Genomic DNA, 17,789 nt, shown 5'->3' with positions numbered 1-17,789 from the left:
CCAGGCCCAGACTAGAAGCCCTGGGAGGGCAGAGCCCCCCGTGGCTGTCTTTGCATCATGTGCCCAATACCTAGCTTGTGCCTGACACACAGCAGACATTTGACATTTGCACAGTCGATAAACAAATGAATATCATTAAGCACCTATAGATCAGTAGTGACAAATACTGCCCGAAGACGATGCTTATTTCAAAATACACCCCAAGCATTGTTTCTCTACCCCCTAAAAAATGCTTCTTTGGGAGGATTTGAGACAGTCTGATGTTTTTGCAAACATGGCTACACTGAGGGGCCATCTTGTCCTTGTTGGCTCTCCCCTGGGTTGGCCTGTTCTTCCGTGTAACCTTTATAGGGCCCCCACGGTGGGGACGTTTTCTGTTTCTGCTAAGAGCCACGATCTCTCGCAGGGATCCCTGTGGCCGCAAGAAAAGCAGTCCCTCTAAGCTTCCTGCTGCCTTAACTCCACCAGGATATGCAGATGTAACTATTTAAAACATCTTTTAAATTCTCAATTTAGTTGTTAAATAAGGCTCCTGCGACAACCTCTGGTAACAAGCAGTGACAGCCACCCTGGTGAACAGGAGAGCAGAGCTGAGCGCCTTACTCAAAGCCAAGTCATGGCAATTTCCTGGGCCAGGCTGCCTCTGCCCGGGTGTCCATCGAGGGCACTCTGAAGCTGCGTGTGGCGGTGGCCTGGGAGCTGCCCGCGGCCTCAGCAATTTCTGGGCACCGGGCGCTCAGCCCTCGGCACCGGCCCGTCCCCGGCCCGGGGAGGAGCGCGGCCCTCGCATGCTAAGTGGGCAGCCTGGGGGCGCCTTTGTTTCCCGCGGCCGTCTCCAAGGACCCGCTTTCCCTCTGAATCTTAATGGCCTGCTGCCCCGCCGCCTCCGCCCTGGCACCCGTCCTGGGGACAGCGCCCCTCCGCGGTGCGTCCCCGGACACCCGGGCGGCGGGGCTGGGGGCAAACCGAGACTAGGCGAGCCCTCGGGCACGCGCACACCTGCGGGCCAAGGGGGTGCCCTTCCACCAGCCGCCCCCTACTTGGGGGTCCCACTGCCCGCGGCCGCAAGTCTCGCGGTGCTACGGCCTGGACCGGGGAGCCGCGGCCGGCGCCCCTTGCCGCCTGACAAAGGCCGGCCCGGGAGGCGGAGGCCCAGGCGGGGCGGAGGCGGGAGGCGGGGGCGGCGGCGGGGGCGGCGGCAGGAGAGAGGAGCGCCGCCCGCGCGTCCTTTGTGTGGCGGCGGCGCCCGGGCCTGCGCCTCCCGGGGCGCCGGGCTCCGCGCCGCCCTCCGTGCAAGATGGCAACGCCGGCAGCCGTCAACCCTCCGGGTGAGTAGCCGCGCGGCCCGCAGGCCCTGGCCGGAGCCGCAGCGGCTGAGGGGCCGGGCCCGCGGAGCGCCCGCGGGAGCATGGACCCGGCGCTCGGTCCCCCGGTCGGGCGGTGGGAGCGGCTGTCACTCTGCGCGGCAGCCTCAGCCTCAGCATCAGCACCAGCGGCGGCATCTTCATCCCGATGTCTGCCCGTCCCCGTCCCCGGGATGCGCCGGCCGGTGTCGGCGGGCGGCGGGGCCCTGGCCTCGCATCCCCGGGAACCAGAATGACCGGCCCAGGATCCCCTCAAGTTCCGAAAATAACGACCTTTGCCTTCCCCATCCCACGCGTTTTTCTCTTCCGGTCCCGGACCCCGTGGCATCGCGGCGTCAGCAGGTCCCGGCGGGGAGGAGGGTGGGTACAACACTGAGGAGGGAAAAGTTTGGAGCCAGGATTCAACAGGGCGGAGCTCCCCGGACTCTTCCCCTGCCCTCCGCGGCCCCGAAGCTCTGGTCTTTTGCGCCCTGTGCGATTGGCTACTGTGCATCCCAATCTTTAATGGGCGCAAAAACCCAACCTGTAATAACATAGCGTGGAGCGGCCCCAGCCCTGCCCCCAAATCACATCCTCTGCCTGGGGCCGACCTGTCCTCAGTGTGCGCTCTGTGACAACCGTGCTCATTCCTGTAGATTTCGAAAATGGAAAGAGGTCGCGATCAAGTGGGAATATTGACCCGTTTAGGAATCGTAGTAGGGAAATTGTATTTTAGTTGGGGAAATGCCCTACCTGCTGAGTAGGACTGCCCGAGGCGTGTCCGAGGATGGGAAGGGGGACCGACTGCTAGGAAGTTTTGGGTGTTGTGCAATGACTGCTGTGGGCATGGCACAGAGCTAGGTCCCTGCGGAGGGTGCAGGGAGGGTCAGACAGAGGCCAGCCCTCAGGGATTCCCAGTAGACGGAGGTCTCGTGTTGGGGGTGGGGTGAGGTGGGGTGAACACCCACAATGCCTAGCAAAGGAAAAAAAAAGTGTCGCCAGAGAGTTAGGAGTGAAGGATCTCTTCCATCTGAAGTGGTCAAGAAGGCTTGTGGAGACTGGACGTTTCGGAGACTGGACTTTGCAGAACTGGAAGGTTTGCATATGCAGAGCCAGGAGCTGAGGGGACTTGCAGGTGGACGCGATAGCATGAGGGGCGGCGGACTTGCTCTGAGCATGCGTGGGTGTCCTGAGCCATGGGGGCCCCGGGGATGGAAGAGCCAGCAGCGATTTCACCTCCAGTGGTTTGGCTGTGGCCGGGCTCTAGCGGGCATTGATAGACAGCTGAGGAGTATGGACTGTCTCCCTCTGCATTAAGAGAGCATCCTCGGTGGTAGTGAACAAGGAAGTCAGATGCTCATGGTTCTTCTGGAAGATTAGTTTGTCAGCCATGTCTGGGTAACACAGAAAAAAAGAGCAGGACTGGAGGCAGGAGGCCTGGCTGAAATGAGGCGGGTGCTGGGAGAGGAGCCTTGGTGGCTCTATCTTGGAACAGAGATGAGGGGCAGCACCGTTAGTGGGGTGGAGGCCCTCAGATTTTGAGCCAGGGTGAAAGAGGAGGCCAAGGGGACACAGAGGAGACGTGTCCGTGGGGACACAGAGGTGAGGAGCCAGAGGAGTTCCCTGTCCAGAGCACTGAGTGGGAGCACGGCTGGTTTGAAGACACAGCTGTGCCATTTTGCTTGCAAGTGAAGCCTACCATTTCAACCTGTTCAGCTGCTGACGAATCAATAACAAATTGATAGCTTTAAATGTTATGACATTAGAAAAGGTAAAGGAAGTGAAATGAAGATGTGTTAATCCAATATCAGTTTATGTAGAAACTAGGAATAAAATCAGAGAGGTGACTTACATAACATATATACTAGTACATCCCTGTTTAAAACTGTTTTGTCCATTATTTTGTGCCATGAGCTAGATAGAGTCCATTTGGGGCAGCCGCCAGTCCTGGTGGTGCTGAGCACGCAACGCCCGTGCTGTGGACTGTGGGAGACCCGAATGGTGCACTTGCGGGATTGTTTTTATTATCTGCAGACGCCCAGCCTGATGGACAGTCAGTGATGTCCACGTCTTTTCTCGGTTGGCAGAGATACTGGAGATCTTGAGCATGGTTAGAACCTCTCACGTGAAAATTTCTTGAGGTGACCGCCTTTTCTCTTGTCCACCATCTTTTCTTTTCCTCGTGCCCTGTGGCAACACTTGGATCTGTGTGACTTGTTGTTTTTGCCCCGCGAAGCTCTAAGGTCTTTGGGAGAAAAGGTATAGTCTCAAGGGATGTGTCTGAAGGCTTGAGCCCAGGAGAGAGATTTCAGATTCGACTGGCAGTTTACAACAAGGAGAGGCAAGGCGCCATGCGTGGTACCCAGAGTCCCCGTCTCATGGGCAGGAGTTGTAGGATGCTTCCTGGACACTGCCTCCTCCTGCCACCTCACTCCGCTCCCCAGAGGTCATTGCTTTGCACAGAATAAGAGCTTGGTAAACACAGGCAAATGGCCTGGAAGGCACCAGTTCTTTCTGCTGCTAGGCTGTGCCCAGGGTACAAAGGCCATAGGCCATCCCTTCCTCAACCCCAACCCCACCCACTCGTTCTGGTTTGTCCAGCAGCCACACTTGCAGTTACGCCTCTCTGTGACGTATGGTGGGGGCACTCTGGGGTCTCGGTGATCACAGGTGAAGCATCTTCACACCTCATGTTATTCAGGTGAGATGAGCCAGGTGCACACCTGTAATCTGCCCCTTCTAGGTCCCCTGTTTGGGTTTTAGGTTAGGATTCTACCAGCTACTCCGGGGGAGGAGTGGTCTCTGGAGAAGAAGGGTTTGGCTCCCGGATGTTCTCCTCATGGCTTTGGCCGGAGTTGTCCTGGGTCTAGTTCCGTCCTCTGTGGCCTCTGACGCCTCCTTACTTCTAGGTCATCTGCCTAGGTCCCCACATTGGCTGCTGATACTGTTGTGGTGGCTGATTTTCTCTGTTCTTTCTGGGCAGGGATGGCAATGTCCTCTAGACTAGAGGACGGAGTTCTAGAATTTTCTCTTCTGTGCATATGTATTCTTTGTTTCACTTCCTGTTTGGGTGATAGTTAAGCATTTCTGGTTTATGTGAAATAGTGAAGGATTGTACTAGTTTCATGCATGAAAGGGTGTCTGCCACTGAAGTGGCACAGTGGAGAAGGGGACTGTGTTTCCACTGCCATTGTTCAAGCTTCAGCTTTCGTAACTTAAGCATGAGAGAATTGGGTACAAATTCAGACCAGCGATGGTTAGGAATTATGCATTATCCGGACATCCTCTGAAATGAATATTTGCAGAGTAATTAATAAGACTTGCATATTTTAAAGGAATTCAAAGGTATGTTTTAAGAGATTTAGAATGTCTACTTTTTTCTGAAATAATTATTACTAGACTACTTTTCCCTCTGGGTTTCTGGCCTTTGGCATTTTAATTTGGAATTGGTTGTACAGTACAGGAAGATTCTCTGGGCAAATTGCCTTAGATGGAGAGACTTTGGGGTCAGTTCAACAAACGTATTGAAAGCCCGTGAGGTACAAAGCTCTGTGCAGGGCGTGGGGCAATGTGAAGATAAGGAAGAATGTCCCTCGACCTGGGGGAGTCCTGAGTCTAACAGGGGAAGTGTAAGTAGACTGACTTTCTGACAAACGTAGGATGAGATGATCATTGGTGTGTATGGATCATGATTGGGATGCAGAGGAAGCCTTGTGGGGAGGTAACTTCTGAAATGCGGCTTTTTGAAAGGAGAGGTGTTGGCCTATGGAGAATTTAGAAAGGGTCACTTCAAGCTGGGGTTGTGTGGGCAGACTCGTGAAAGTGTGGGACCCGGCAGTGGTTGTCCCTTCAGTGCTCTTGGGGAGCTGGATGGGCCCCCGGGATGCAGGGTGGGTTTGGAGCATTGGGGACGTGCGTGCTGTGCTGGCAGGCTTTCCAGCAGCACTGCCTCGAGCAGAGAGGACACCCAAACAGGCTGAACGTGAAGTCCAATTTCTGTACATTCTGCATTTCATGGAATCTATGAGCCCATCAATTGCAGGAAAAATCATTATTTTATGTACTTTTAGGAAAAAAGTTGTTACCAATTCAGCTTCGACACACCATCAATTGTAAAATGCCCTCCCATTCAGTGATGTTAAAAAACATTTAGAACAGTAAAATACCGTGCATTAAAATAACATCAACTTTGCTGCCTGACCACCTGCGTCTAAAACATATGGTCTCCTTTTCAATAAAAGACTTTATAAAGTTTGCCCTTTAGGCCTGTGCCAGGGAGCCCCGTGATGAACCGATAGCTTTTAGGCTTCTGCCAAAAGAAAGGAGTGACACCTGAAAAAGAGGTTTATTTTTTCCTCATAATATGTTCATTGAGCAACTGCTATGTGCCAGGTACCGAGCCAGGTTCTGGGGGTACAGTGGTGAGCAAGACAAGTCAGCCCAGATATCGTGCTGCTGACGGCCCAGCGGGCAAGTAGTCATACAGAGTCCCATGAATGTGTTCCGTATAAAATATGTTAATGCTGTGAAGAAATGAGGGCCTCCTTGAGGAGGCAACCTTTCAGCTGAGGTCTGAAGAACGAAGAGAAACACATGAGGAAGAGCATTCCAGACACGGGGAAGAGCCACCCAGAAGGCTGACGTCCGAAAGAGCTGGGCTGGTTCGAGGAACCAGAAAAGGCCAGTGTGGCTGGAGAGCAGTGAGCAGGGGCGAAAGTGGTGTGGGAGCTGGAGATGTGGGTAGAGGCTGGATCATGGGAGGCCACTAAGCTTGGGGTGGGAGGGTTCAGATTTTATTCTAAGAGCAATAGAAAGCCACACAAGGGTCTTGAGCCATGGAGAGATAAGGTCCCACCTGCACTGTAAGATGCTCTCTCTGGCTGCTGTCTGGAGAGCAGGTTGGAAGGAGGGGGGAGGAGAAGCAAGACTCCAGTTAGTTGCTGACTTGGGCCCGGGGTGCAATGGAGATAGAGAGAAGCAGATAGAGCTGAGATGTATTTTGGGGTGGGGATGCCATGATGAACAACTCCGGGGTACCAGTTACATCCTTGTCCATCCTTGCAGTTGGGCAGGGCATGTCCTGGTTGGCCACATGCAGCAACTCTTTATTTTGGGTGGAACCATCAGGTCTATAGGGTAAAGGGTTGGGGGAGGGTGCTGAGGGAGAAGGAAGAGTCACGGATGAGTCCCAGCTCTCTGTCTGGACACCTGGGTGGTTGGAGGTGATGGGAAGGTGGTGAGGTGCAGGTGACCCATGAGGCGTAGTGGAGGCCTCAGCATTGGTTGAGTGGAGGTGCCCATGAGACGCAGAGGTAGAGCTGTCAGGGAGGCTGTGGGCCACATGGGCCCGAGGGATCTGGGCTGGAGAAATAAATGAAGAGGGATGCTAGCCAGCCTTTCGCTGGGTCCTCTAAGTGTTTTCCTTGGGGAAACGGAGATCATAGAGAAGAGAACACTTGAGGAAATCGCCTTGGTTCCCAAGCACTGTCTCCACTTCCTGCTTCGTGGTCAATCTTTGCTGAGATTCACCAAGGCGCACAGGGAGATCGTTTCTGCATCTCTTCCAGAACTATTACTCCACTCATGTCCGTGTGTGTGTGTGTGTGTGTGTGTGTGTGTGTCAGATTTGCGCTTGGCTGTAACATCAGAAAGGAATGTGCGGTGGAGTTGCCCAGGATTGGAGTATTCTGTTTGAGGGGGGTGGTGAGGCCTACAAACAGAAGCTGGTAGGAGCTGTTATTGGGCAGGTCAGGCTGTTGGGCTGGTCTGTCACACAGCTTTGTGTTCAATGAATAAAAACGATTTCCCATTCCTAGTCAAGCTCCTTCCCACTTGAGGTCTTCTGTTTATGCTGCACTCCTCTTGGAATGATGAATTGCTCACCTGTCCTTCCGTCCCCACTCCAGCCCCTCCCCACACCTGACCATTCCACCGTCCAGCTCCTTTAGTGTCTTTCTGGCCTCAGCTTGAATTCTTACTCCAACGGGGAGACCTTTCCTGATCCTTTATGCAGATAAAGCCTGCCTGTAACGCGTTCTCCCAGGGCCCCCTGCACAGCGTGCTTTGCATGTGGAGTGCTTCCCTCACCTGCAATGAAGTGGTAAATCCTGCGGTTATTTGCTCAGCGCCTGTGTCTCCTGCAGGACTGGAAGCCCCCTGAGGGCGGGAACGCATTTGCCGCTGTGCCGGCCTAGCACCTACCATAGTGGATGAATGGACGCCAGAGAATTGTGTTGTAGTCTTGTATGTGGCTGCCTTTAAATGTTTGCCTTGAAGGAAAGAAAACATGTATCCTGCATTTGTAGGTCTCCAAAACAAAATAGGCCAGAGCTGTCTAATTTAGCGTCTAATTTTTATATGTGGGAACTGATTTTGGTCTGAAAATCCTACCAGGAAAATCCCTACCCAAGCCAGTTCCTCTAGACTATATAATAAGGTAGAGAAGCCTTGGGGACACACACATCTTATCATTCTCCCCAGGAGGAGGGCAGGTCAGCCTGGAGACAGCCTGGAGCCTAGCTGGTAGTGGTGGAAGGCCCATTTCCACCAGGTTCCTTGTTAAAGTCCCACTCGGGTCGTCTCCGAGGGGGCCCTCCCCTTTCCTGCCTTCTGTTTTGCGTGCGACACTGCTGCTGCGGCGTGCATAAGGACCAGCGGTCGCAGATAAGGTAAGACTCCAGGCTGGCTTTGGGATTCCACCCTTCCCCCCCCCCCCAACAGGAGCTGGCTGCAGCAGGTGAAAGGATGCCGTCTCGCCCTCTGATCAGTGCCACCGGCTCTGGAGCGGGAAGCTGAGGCCCTTTGCAGATAAGTGGAGACTCTGTGGGTTTTGCGACTGTAACAGTTTGACCATTTCTCAGGCAAATCCACAAAAAAGCAAAAATGTTTACAAGTAGATAGTTCCTGCTTTTGTGCCTTGTGGGAACCTGGGGTGCCCTTTACTGCTTTGGTCGTGTTGTGAGCGTGGCGGAGCACGGCAGTGGAGCGTGGGGGGTCTTCTCTGAGCCCCTGCTGAGGAGTTGGCGTCTTTCTTCCCCATGACCACTTTTTCCCTGAATGCAACAATAAAGATACATGTTAATTGTAAAAAATTTGGAAAATGTACAAAAGCACTAAGATAGTCCCACCACCCACCATTAACATTTTAGCATATGTCCACAGACTTTCCTTCTAAATATTATATATGTACAAAATAGAATTGTTCTGAAATACTGTCTTGTTACATTTTTGCCCCTTCATTAACAGGAACAGCATCTCCTACCAGGGATACTGAAGTGTCCTGTTTTATGGCCATCATTTATTGACTCAGTTTCCTCTATTTGGTGTGCTTTTCCATCTGTCAGAATTATACACAATGTTGTAAGGAACATCCCTGTGTGTAAACACGTAATTAGATTATTTTTTCCTTAGGGTAACTTGCTGGCAGTGGAACTGAACAGTCAGATGGGTGTATATGTTTCAGTTTATGTTGCTTTCTGCAAAGGTTAAACCAGAGGCTCTGAGAAGTTCAGAGACGTACATGGGGTCCCCAGGGTGTAAGTGGAAGAGCAGGACATGAGCCCAGACTGCTCTTGGCAGCTCCGCTGGGCTCTCTGCCTGCCTGCTGGGGTCCTGTCTGTGCCCCATAGTCCCCCCTCCACCTGCTCCCTTTCCGGTTCACCACAGGTGCCGTTAACTGTCCCAGAAACCTTTGCTCACTGCCTGTTGTCCACACCTCCCCCTTGGACTGAACTGCGAATTTCCAACCAGACCACCTGGCTGACCTGCCCCCCGGCTTAGAGAGCACGGGGTGGAGCGAGTCGTTGCCCTTCCTGCCTGCCTTTGTGGCATCAGTCAGGTCGTGGTAGTTGTTCCTGCTTCAAATGCACTTTCAGGAGGTTTTAATAACTAAGGGCAAATGTGTTGATTTGGGCATCCCTGCTTTTCTTCCGCAGCTCTGAAAAATAGAGAGCAGCCGCCCGTGGCACTGGGCACCTCTCCATCCAGGCCCAGGAGGCACAAGGAAAGACTTGGATGTAGGGCGGCCAGGGGGATTCAGGGGTGCCGTGTGCAGGGTGGAGAGCACCAGGGGAGGTGGCTTAAGCTGAAACCGAGCTCAGTGGGCAGCTCCAGGGCCTCCTGAGAGCCAGGCCAGCAGAGGGCCTTGCTGGGAGCTGAGGTGGGACCAAAGGAGAGGATGGTCCTCTTTCCTACACCAGACACTCCTTGGGACCCCACAGTGACCCATTCTGGCCATGAGAGGCTCTCTGCCTGTTGAGTAAAGCAATTTCCAGCCTCTTTTTGCCTGGCCCACCAAATTGCCCTAAGAGTGGTTAAGGAAAAAGCCACTGAAATCAATAAATGACTGAAGGGAGACGAGGAAAGCCAAATGGTTGCTCCTTACAGACATTAATAGGTAAGCTGAGTTCCAGACTCTGAGGCAACAGGAAGCCTGAAGTTAATTTATGCCTCAACTTTTTTTTATCCATCGCTATACCCAACTGGTTTCTTTTCTTTTCTTGGAGATGCCTCCACTGAGCCCAGTGGCAGAACATCTGAGAAACCTGGCCGGGGGGGGCCAGAGGTGTGTCCACTCAGTGCTTGTCAGCTGGGGGCATTTGCAGTGTCTGGAGACATTCTGGGGGTGGATGGGGAGGTGCGGTTGAGTGGTGGCCTCTAGAGGGAAGAGGCCAGGGATGCTGCTAAACGTCCTACAGTGCCCAGGGAGCTCCCCCGAAACAAAGAATTATCCAGCCCCAAATGTCATTAGTGCCGAGGTTGAGAAACTCGGGTCTATGGGGACAGGACTCTGTTGGCCTCTGGGCAGTGGCGGCTGGGCTGGGAAAGGACCCAGGAGGCCCCCGTGACCACCACTTCAGTATAAGAAAACGTGGCAGCTTTAGAAACAAGAGGATACTTTGCAGATCATTATGATAGCCGCAATGGAAGCTGATTCCAACGTGAAATAACAGAACTGCGAGAATTTTGGATTATTATTTTTAGAACAGCATTGATGTTTCTATCACATCAGCAGTTTGAAACGAGGCCTAGTCTGGAATCATTTGCCATAATTTGATAGGCCTGATGGATTCCCAGCCCCGCAAAAGAGTAAAATGGATGAATGTGATCAAGGACCACAGCTGTGTTCTCTCTTTTTTGAAAGCATTTCACACCAGAGAACTTCCAACTTGGTTCAGCCAGCCAGTTTCAGTTTCAGCCAGTGCTCCCCTTCCCCCTGCATGGGGGCTACTGTGCTTTGTGCCGGGGGACAGAAAGATGTTGAGTAAAATAGGTGTGTTCAGCCAGTCTCTAAAACAGGCAACACTGGGACAATTTTATGCAAACAACTGATGGCATGCTAGAGAGCAAAAGAATATGTACACCCTGACCGGTTCCTTATGAGAGGCACACAAAGAATGCTAATGGAATCGGTTCAGGGTGTGCCGCTCATTTTAGGACAAGAGCGTATGCCTTTTCCTAGTTGGTCTCACAAACTGCAGTTCTCTGTCCCCAGCTGCCTGCCCGACGTGCCTATCCATGTGTCCCACAGATTCTGCAAAGCCAGCTCCTTCTGCACCACCTCCTCCCCGGGTTCCCCTGTGGCAGTGAATGGCACCACTCTCCATTCATTGGCCCGAGCCAGACATTAATTATATTAATTGCTTATCCACCTAATTAAACAAATACTAATTGAATGCCAACCGTGTGCTCACAGTGGCGCGCAGAGCAAGGCGTGGTTCCTGCTTTCACGGAGCTCACCGTGTGGTGGGAGAGTCAGCCACTTATTAAATAATCAGATGTGCAAGGATACCGTTAAAATAAGTATCACGAAAGAAAGGAGGCTTTGTTTCCAAATGGAACAGGAAGCCATTGAAGTGTTGTGAGCGGGGGGGCCATGTGTTGGGAGGCGGGTTTTGAAAAGACCTCTGTGGCTGCTGAGTGTGACGGGTGGGTGACGGCTGTCCAGCCGGGGGACTGCGGAGGCCTGCAGGTGGCAGCGGCCCGTGGAGAGAAACCAGTGGACTCCGGAGAGGTTTAGGAGGTAAAGCCCACTGAATCAGAGGATGGACCAGGGAATAGCTGATGCGAGGGCAGGAGTGGTGAGTTCCTGCTTCAGGCAATGGCGGGAAGGGTGGCGTTTCCCAAGACAGAGAACGCTGATGAGGTCCCGGTATTTGGGGGTGTTTTGGTGGAGGTGGCGCGGGTCACCAATTTGACCGTGGATGTGTTGAGTTTAGGGCATCTTGAGTTCAAGATGTCCAAGCGATATGGGGATTTGCCAGAAACCTCTCGGTTGCTTCATTTCCCTTAGAGTTGGGACTTCTTTTCAGCGCAGGATCCCCAGTACCTTGAAAAAGCCCTGGCACATGATTGGTGCTTAATAAATACTTAGTTACTGAATGAGTGAATGAATGCATTGGTCTCCAGATCACAAACAGTGAAGAGAGACACGTCCACCACAAGGTTACTGTTTTGTCTTTGGTAACTTTTTATGCTGAGTAATTTCAGACTTACAGAAAAGTTGCAAGAATGGTACAAAGACCTGTCTACCCATCACCAGGACTCCTTGTGTGTTAACCTTTACCACGTTCAATTTACCAATTTCTCCGGTTTTCCTCTTCTCTGTATTTCCGAACAATTTGAGACTAAGTGGTAGACACGATGCCCCTTTTAATTCTAAATGCGTCAATATGTGTTTCCTAAGAATGAGGACATTCTCCCACATGACTACAATTTAGGACCAAAATCAAGAAGTTAGCATAAATATAATAGTGTTATTTAATCCACACATCTTCATCACATTTACCAATTGTTCTTCATAGCCAAAAGCATTTTTTTTCTGGCCCTAGGTTTAATCAGGATTACAAGTTGCATTAGTCGCGATGTCTCTTTAGTCTCTTTTAATTCTGGAATAATTGCTCAGTCTTTTTTGTTTTTTTTTTCTTTCGTGGCCTTCACATTTTTGCTGAGGGCAGGCCGGTCCTTTTGTAAAATATCCCTCCATTTGTTTTTGTTTGATGTTGCCTCATGATTACATTGAGGTTGTGGTTTTTAAATTTTTTACCTAAAACGCCACAAAAGCAATGTCGTATCTCAAGACAATGTTTAGCAGTCACTACTTTGGAGCGAGTCTGAGCTGATGGGGTCAAGGTCCCATGCAGAAAGACTGAGGAAGGCGACTCGTGATTTCAGATGCCTTCTCTGCCAGCCTGGCACACCCCCTCCTTGGGTTCTATGCACCGTGTATAGAAGGCTCCAGATGCTTCTTGTCCCAAAGGATTTCTTTAAAAAAGACTGTAAGGCTAACACTTTTCTAAACTAAATATAAACTTCGTTTGACAAATAAAATAATCATCCTCTGACTATGTAAGGATCGTCATAGCTCTAGTAAAGTCAATAGGGAGTTAAAAGTGTTTAATTACTAACGTCTCTGACATACAAATTGGAAAGCTTTCCAGGTAAGTTGCTCGTGTGGAATGCCGGAAACACAGGGCAATTAACCATCGGATCTTCACGCAAACAGTAACTAGTGTGTGATTTTTCCTGTTCTTTTTCGCTGGTGCGTATCCAGGTTTAGACGTGGATTTGCATTTATTTTAGGAAGTTAATTTGCAACTTCTGTGTTTCACTTAAAAACAAGTTTGCATTTTACTGCAACTTCATGAAGACCTAGCGATTTAAAAACCAAATTTTTTTTGCATCGTTTGCCTGCAGAAACTTGCTAAGTCTCCCCCTCTCCTCCTCCACTTTCTTCTCTCTTCCTTTCCTCCCCTCTCCCTCCCTCCCTTCTTTCTTTATCCCTCTGTCTTCCTCCTCCTCCACCTCCTCTTCCTTTCTTCCCTTTGTCCTCCATGCTCTCTCCCTTCCTCCCCCTCTCCCTGGCCCTCCTCCTCTCCTTCTCTTTCATCAAAGGAACCAGACTGGGTAGAAATATGGGGTCTACCCCAGTGGTCAAAGGTGGTTCTTCTTGCTAGGCAGGTAGCTGAGCGCCCAGACTCCTCTACCACGTGTGCGGTGGTGATGTGCACTCTGGGAGGCAGCACAGACAGGCACTATCTTTCCTGACCTGTAAAATGAGGTGACTTCTTTCTTGGCCTCTGACCACGCAGTGGGGCCTGTTCTGTGTGCTCGGGATTCCGAGGGGAGCAGGACGTGGTCCCTGGGCTGGAGGCGGGCCACGTGGACCCGGTGCCCGCGGCTCGGGGGCCAGCTGGTTACCCTCTCGCGCCTCGCCAGGTTGTGCTGAGGATTAAATGGTCGTGTTTAACAAAGTTTGGGATGGTACCCGGCACACGGTAAGCCCCGGGGCAGGGGTGCCTTTTCTGGCTGTGATTGCTTTTATTGATGTGTCGCTGTCAGTGGAGCTAGCGCAGGGCCCAGACTTGGTGAAGGGCATCTTTCCAGCTGCGCAGGGGAAACTTGGGGAGCAGATACCCATGTGCGCTTATGTAGGAGAGGGGGGCTCTCGTGACACAGGAAGCGTGCCCTCGCACTCTGCGTGGTTGGGGTCTTCCGCGCATGCCCTCCCTGTTCCAGGGTCCCTCCCCCCATCATTACTGGGAACGCCCTGAGGCCTGCCTCTGCTGTCCCCACTCCTCACAGACCTGGGAAGACGAGCCTCAGAGCAGCCCCGTCCCCAGCCTGCTGGACTCCAGGCTGCTTCCTCCTGTCGCGCTGTGACTCTCCTTCTCACCACCCCTCGCTGTTCGCTGGACTTTCTGCCCTGGTCTTGCCCCTGAGTACAGACTGGTAATGCCCTGTCGTCCACTCCTGTCTCCTCTGCTTCCTCCCTGGCAGAGGGGGAGGAGGGAGGGTCCCATCACCCAAGGACGATTCTCCCTCCCAGCCCCTCCCAAGCTCTGGACAGACCAGGGTGGGGCCTGACCACCCAAGCGGGTCCCTGTTGATGGCCGAGGGCTGCTGTGACCTGGACACCGTGCCCGGATGCCTGGGACTTGCCTCTGCGGACGGCGGCTCTGTGCCCCCATCTCCTGCCTCTTTAATTGGCCCTGCTGGGCCTCATGCTGAGTTCCCAGAGAATCGAGTTTGTACAGCACTTTGTGGGCGCACTCGGAGTTAGGGCACATGCCCTTTTTTGTTCAAGTTTATTCATTCGTCTTCAATCATCCATTCGACAAATACTCATTAACCGTCTGCTCTTTATTCATCGTGGTGCTTAGGTGCGGGGAATAACCGGGTTAGAAAGAAGGAGTCTGCGCCTTCTTGTATTTGCATCTTCTAGCGGCCGCTGCTTCCTGGGTCATCCCAACGGGAATGTTCCAGTGCTGGGATCAGACCCTACCCCTAGTGCAGGCCCGGACAGGCCGTCCACCACCAGGTGGTGCTGTCACACAGGTTGCTCAACCACTCAAGCTGGACCTGCCTCTAATCGCAGCAGGGTGGGCTGTTAACACAGCGCTGCAGGCCCAGAGCTCTGTCCTCAGATGGGGATGAGTGGGGAAAGAGAGGCGTTTCTGACACGTTCCCAGATGGTGCTGATGCTGCTGGTCCCTGGACCACCTGCCAGGTCCGCAGAGGCAGCGGCAGCTAAGCTCATAATGTGCCCATGGCTGCCTCGCCCATCTGGTTCAGGGCTTCTGGGTCCATGAACTCGTGGACCTTCTGGATGGTTGGACTCTCGAGCCCATTTCACAGATGAGGAAGTGGAGGCTTGATGGCGACAGCCGGTGATTGGCAGGGCTGAGACTCAGTGGCTCTGATCCTAAGTGACCCTCTCTGCTGTCACACCGTGCTTCCTGGGTGGTCCGGGGGCAGAAGGAAGTGGGTGAACTGTTCTGGGAGACGTGAACCGGGGGTGTTAACCAGGAGTCATTCTGGGCAGCAGAGAGAGCAGGAAAAGTGCTGTGTCTGTGCCCCGGTCTCGCTGTGGCCCGCCATGATCTGGCTTTGTGCTCGTGGTCACCCCACTTTTCTCTCAGGGCTTCCATTTTCTCATCTGTCTGATGACAGGTTGGTTGCTGGTGGGGGAGTCCTTTCGTTTGTTGTGCTGGGTGTTCATGGGTCCCTTTCCGTCTAGAGGCTCTGACGTTTAGGGCCGAACGATTTCTTTTTAAGTCAGTTATTTTTCTCTGTTCTCTCTGGAAATTCTCTTAGTTGGCTACAGGCCTCCTGGGTTGGTCCTCCATCTCTTCTCTCGTTCCCCAGCTCCTTGGTTGCTTCTGGGAGGTTTAACATAGAAAATAAACCTCCAGTCTGTTTCCCCAAGAAAATGCCACTTTCTTGGCCTTAGGGATTGGAATTTCCTTACTGTCATTAACGGGCTGTGGGGAAGGAGGAGAGACGGGGCCCATGTTCTGTGCGCCATCTTTAACTGAAAACAGTGGCTTTTCAAAGAAGCATTTAGGTTCGCTTTTTCTTTTAAAAGGAAAAGCTTCTCTAGTTGGGTAAAACAACAGAAGCCAAACTATACCATTATATACTACTATTTATAACTTGAAAAAAGTGATTAAAAAGTTTGAAGATAGAAGGGATTGGCCATGGTCTGTTAGGCCAATGCAGGCAAAAAGAAAGCCATGGTCACAATTTTAGAATCAGTCAAAAATAAATTACTGTCAAAACATCTAGTGGTACAAAGAAATTATTACCCTGTAATTTACTGGTTTTGAACTTCAATCCACCCAATAACCATGTGTAACTGATATGAATTTCTTATGCTAACTTGAGTCCAGACCCCATCATGTTGCTTTATTTTTACCCATCAAGTTAAACCTGCTTCATCCTTTCCAGCTTGGGTATTGGAATGTCCAATCTCATTTTTCCTGGGGAAGATGCACCTTTTCCCTGGGGTCACTATGTCGCCTTGGACCTTTTATAGCTCAGAAAAATTGGAAATGGGCCTCTGGTCTTTGGTGAACTGTAGTTCCTAGTGAGATACTCCTTATTCGGTCCTTAGGGCCTAATTGGAAGCAGCTAGCTTGTTAGCTGTCATTTAATCTAAGTGGGCTGTCGGGAAATGATAACACTGAAAAATAAAATTAGGAAATCGATGGATGCATTAAATAGCTGATAAAGCCAGATGAGAATTAATGAATTAGAAAGTAGAATGAAAGAAATTACAGAGAATTCAGCATAGAGACAGAGTTAGAATGTGTGAAAGAGTGGCTTTGGGACAAAGAGGCTAGGCTTCCTGCTTCTCATGTTTGTAAATTAGAGTTCCAGTCAGAGACAGTAAGGAGAACAGATGAGGGGCACGATTTGGAGAGAAGAGGCTGATAATTTTCCAGAACTAGTGAAAGACATCGAGCCTGAGATTCAGAAGTTAGAACAAATCCCAAGAAATATAAATAAAAAGAGATCCAAACCTAAACAACATGTGGTGAAAATAGAGAATACCAAAGACAAGGAGAAAATGGCAAAACCAGTAACAAAAAACAGGCAGATCGCCTACCAAGGAATGGCAATCAGATTGATGAGTGACTTCTCAACAGCAATAATTCAAGCCAGAAGACGATAGGATAGCATTTTCAATATGCTAGTTGAAAATAATTGTAAACCTTGAGTTATGTACTTAGAAAATTCATCTTTTAAGAATGAGAGGAAAATAGGGGCTGGCCCTGTGGCCGAGTGGTTAAGTTCGTGCGCTCAGCTGCAGGTGGCCTGGTGTTTCGTTGGTTCGAATCCTGGGTGTGGACATGGCACTGCTCATCAAACCACGCTGAGGCAGCGTCCCACATGCCACAACTAGAAGGACCCACAACGAAGAATATACAACTATGTACTGGGGGGCTTTGGGGAGAAAAAGGAAAAAAATAAAATCTTTAAAAAAAAAAGAATAAGAGGAAAATAAAAACACTTTAAGACAAACAAATCAAGAGAGTTAGAAACTTCATTAAAGACCTTCTAAAGGAAAAGAAACAGGAAAAGTGGGACAAAGAGAAAGCAAAAAAGAAATAAATATGTGTGTATAAATAGTCCCCAAAAATGGACTAAATTTTCTGGATTAGGAAACAAAGATTGTCAAATTAGATTTTTAAAAAATAGGTAGCCACCTGTGGTTTATAAGAGACATATTTAAGATATAATATGGATTCTATTAGGGGAAGTTTACAGCTTCAATTTTATAGGGAATATTTTATTTCTTAATGTGGGTATTTGTATAAATTTTCATTCCCTTTTACATGCCTTAAGATTTTTCATAAATTAAAATTTAACAGCCAGTTTAAGCCAAGTTAAATGACAGTGGAGAAACTTTTTAAAGCATGTGATGAAGAGTTAATGTGAAATGTATGTATATGTGTGCGTGTCTGTGGATATGTGAGTGTGTGAGAGTCTGTATGTGTGTAGCTATAAACAATAAAAGGAAGACTAGATCCTCAGGAGGAACATTTTTAAATAAAGAAATAAGCAATTCAGAAAATAAATAGAAAAAATCAGATGAAATCATGCTTAGATTCATTGATAACTGATGAAAGAAAAGTCAAAACAAGATATGATTTTTCCCTGTCA

The 17,789-nt window shown here is 50.5% G+C and overlaps 1 protein-coding gene across 10 annotated transcripts in view; it reads left to right on the top strand.

The window, feature by feature from the left end:
* Positions 1–578: 578 nt before the first annotated feature.
* The window catches only part of ARNT2 (aryl hydrocarbon receptor nuclear translocator 2), a 173,040-nt gene continuing 155,829 nt past the window's right edge, over positions 579–17,789 (top strand). For 4 of the 10 annotated variants that reach the window (XR_011438359.1, XR_011438358.1, XM_023649336.2 and 1 more), the window contains exon 1: positions 1,171–1,328. Coding sequence is in view for 4 of the 10 variants with exons in the window: in XM_023649336.2 (XP_023505104.1) it covers positions 1,298–1,328 (31 nt within the window). In the remaining 6 variants the exon portion in view is untranslated. Of the gene's footprint in view, positions 926–1,170; positions 1,329–11,252; positions 11,423–17,789 lie in introns of those variants that run through there. The other 6 variants (XR_011438379.1, XR_011438365.1, XM_070266198.1 and 3 more) reach the window with 5 other exon arrangements.

Source organism: Equus caballus, chromosome 1 (genome assembly GCF_041296265.1).
Source record: "Equus caballus isolate H_3958 breed thoroughbred chromosome 1, TB-T2T, whole genome shotgun sequence".
Classification (NCBI taxonomy): Eukaryota; Metazoa; Chordata; class Mammalia; order Perissodactyla; family Equidae; genus Equus; species Equus caballus.
This window is presented reverse-complemented; position numbering and strand designations above follow the sequence as displayed.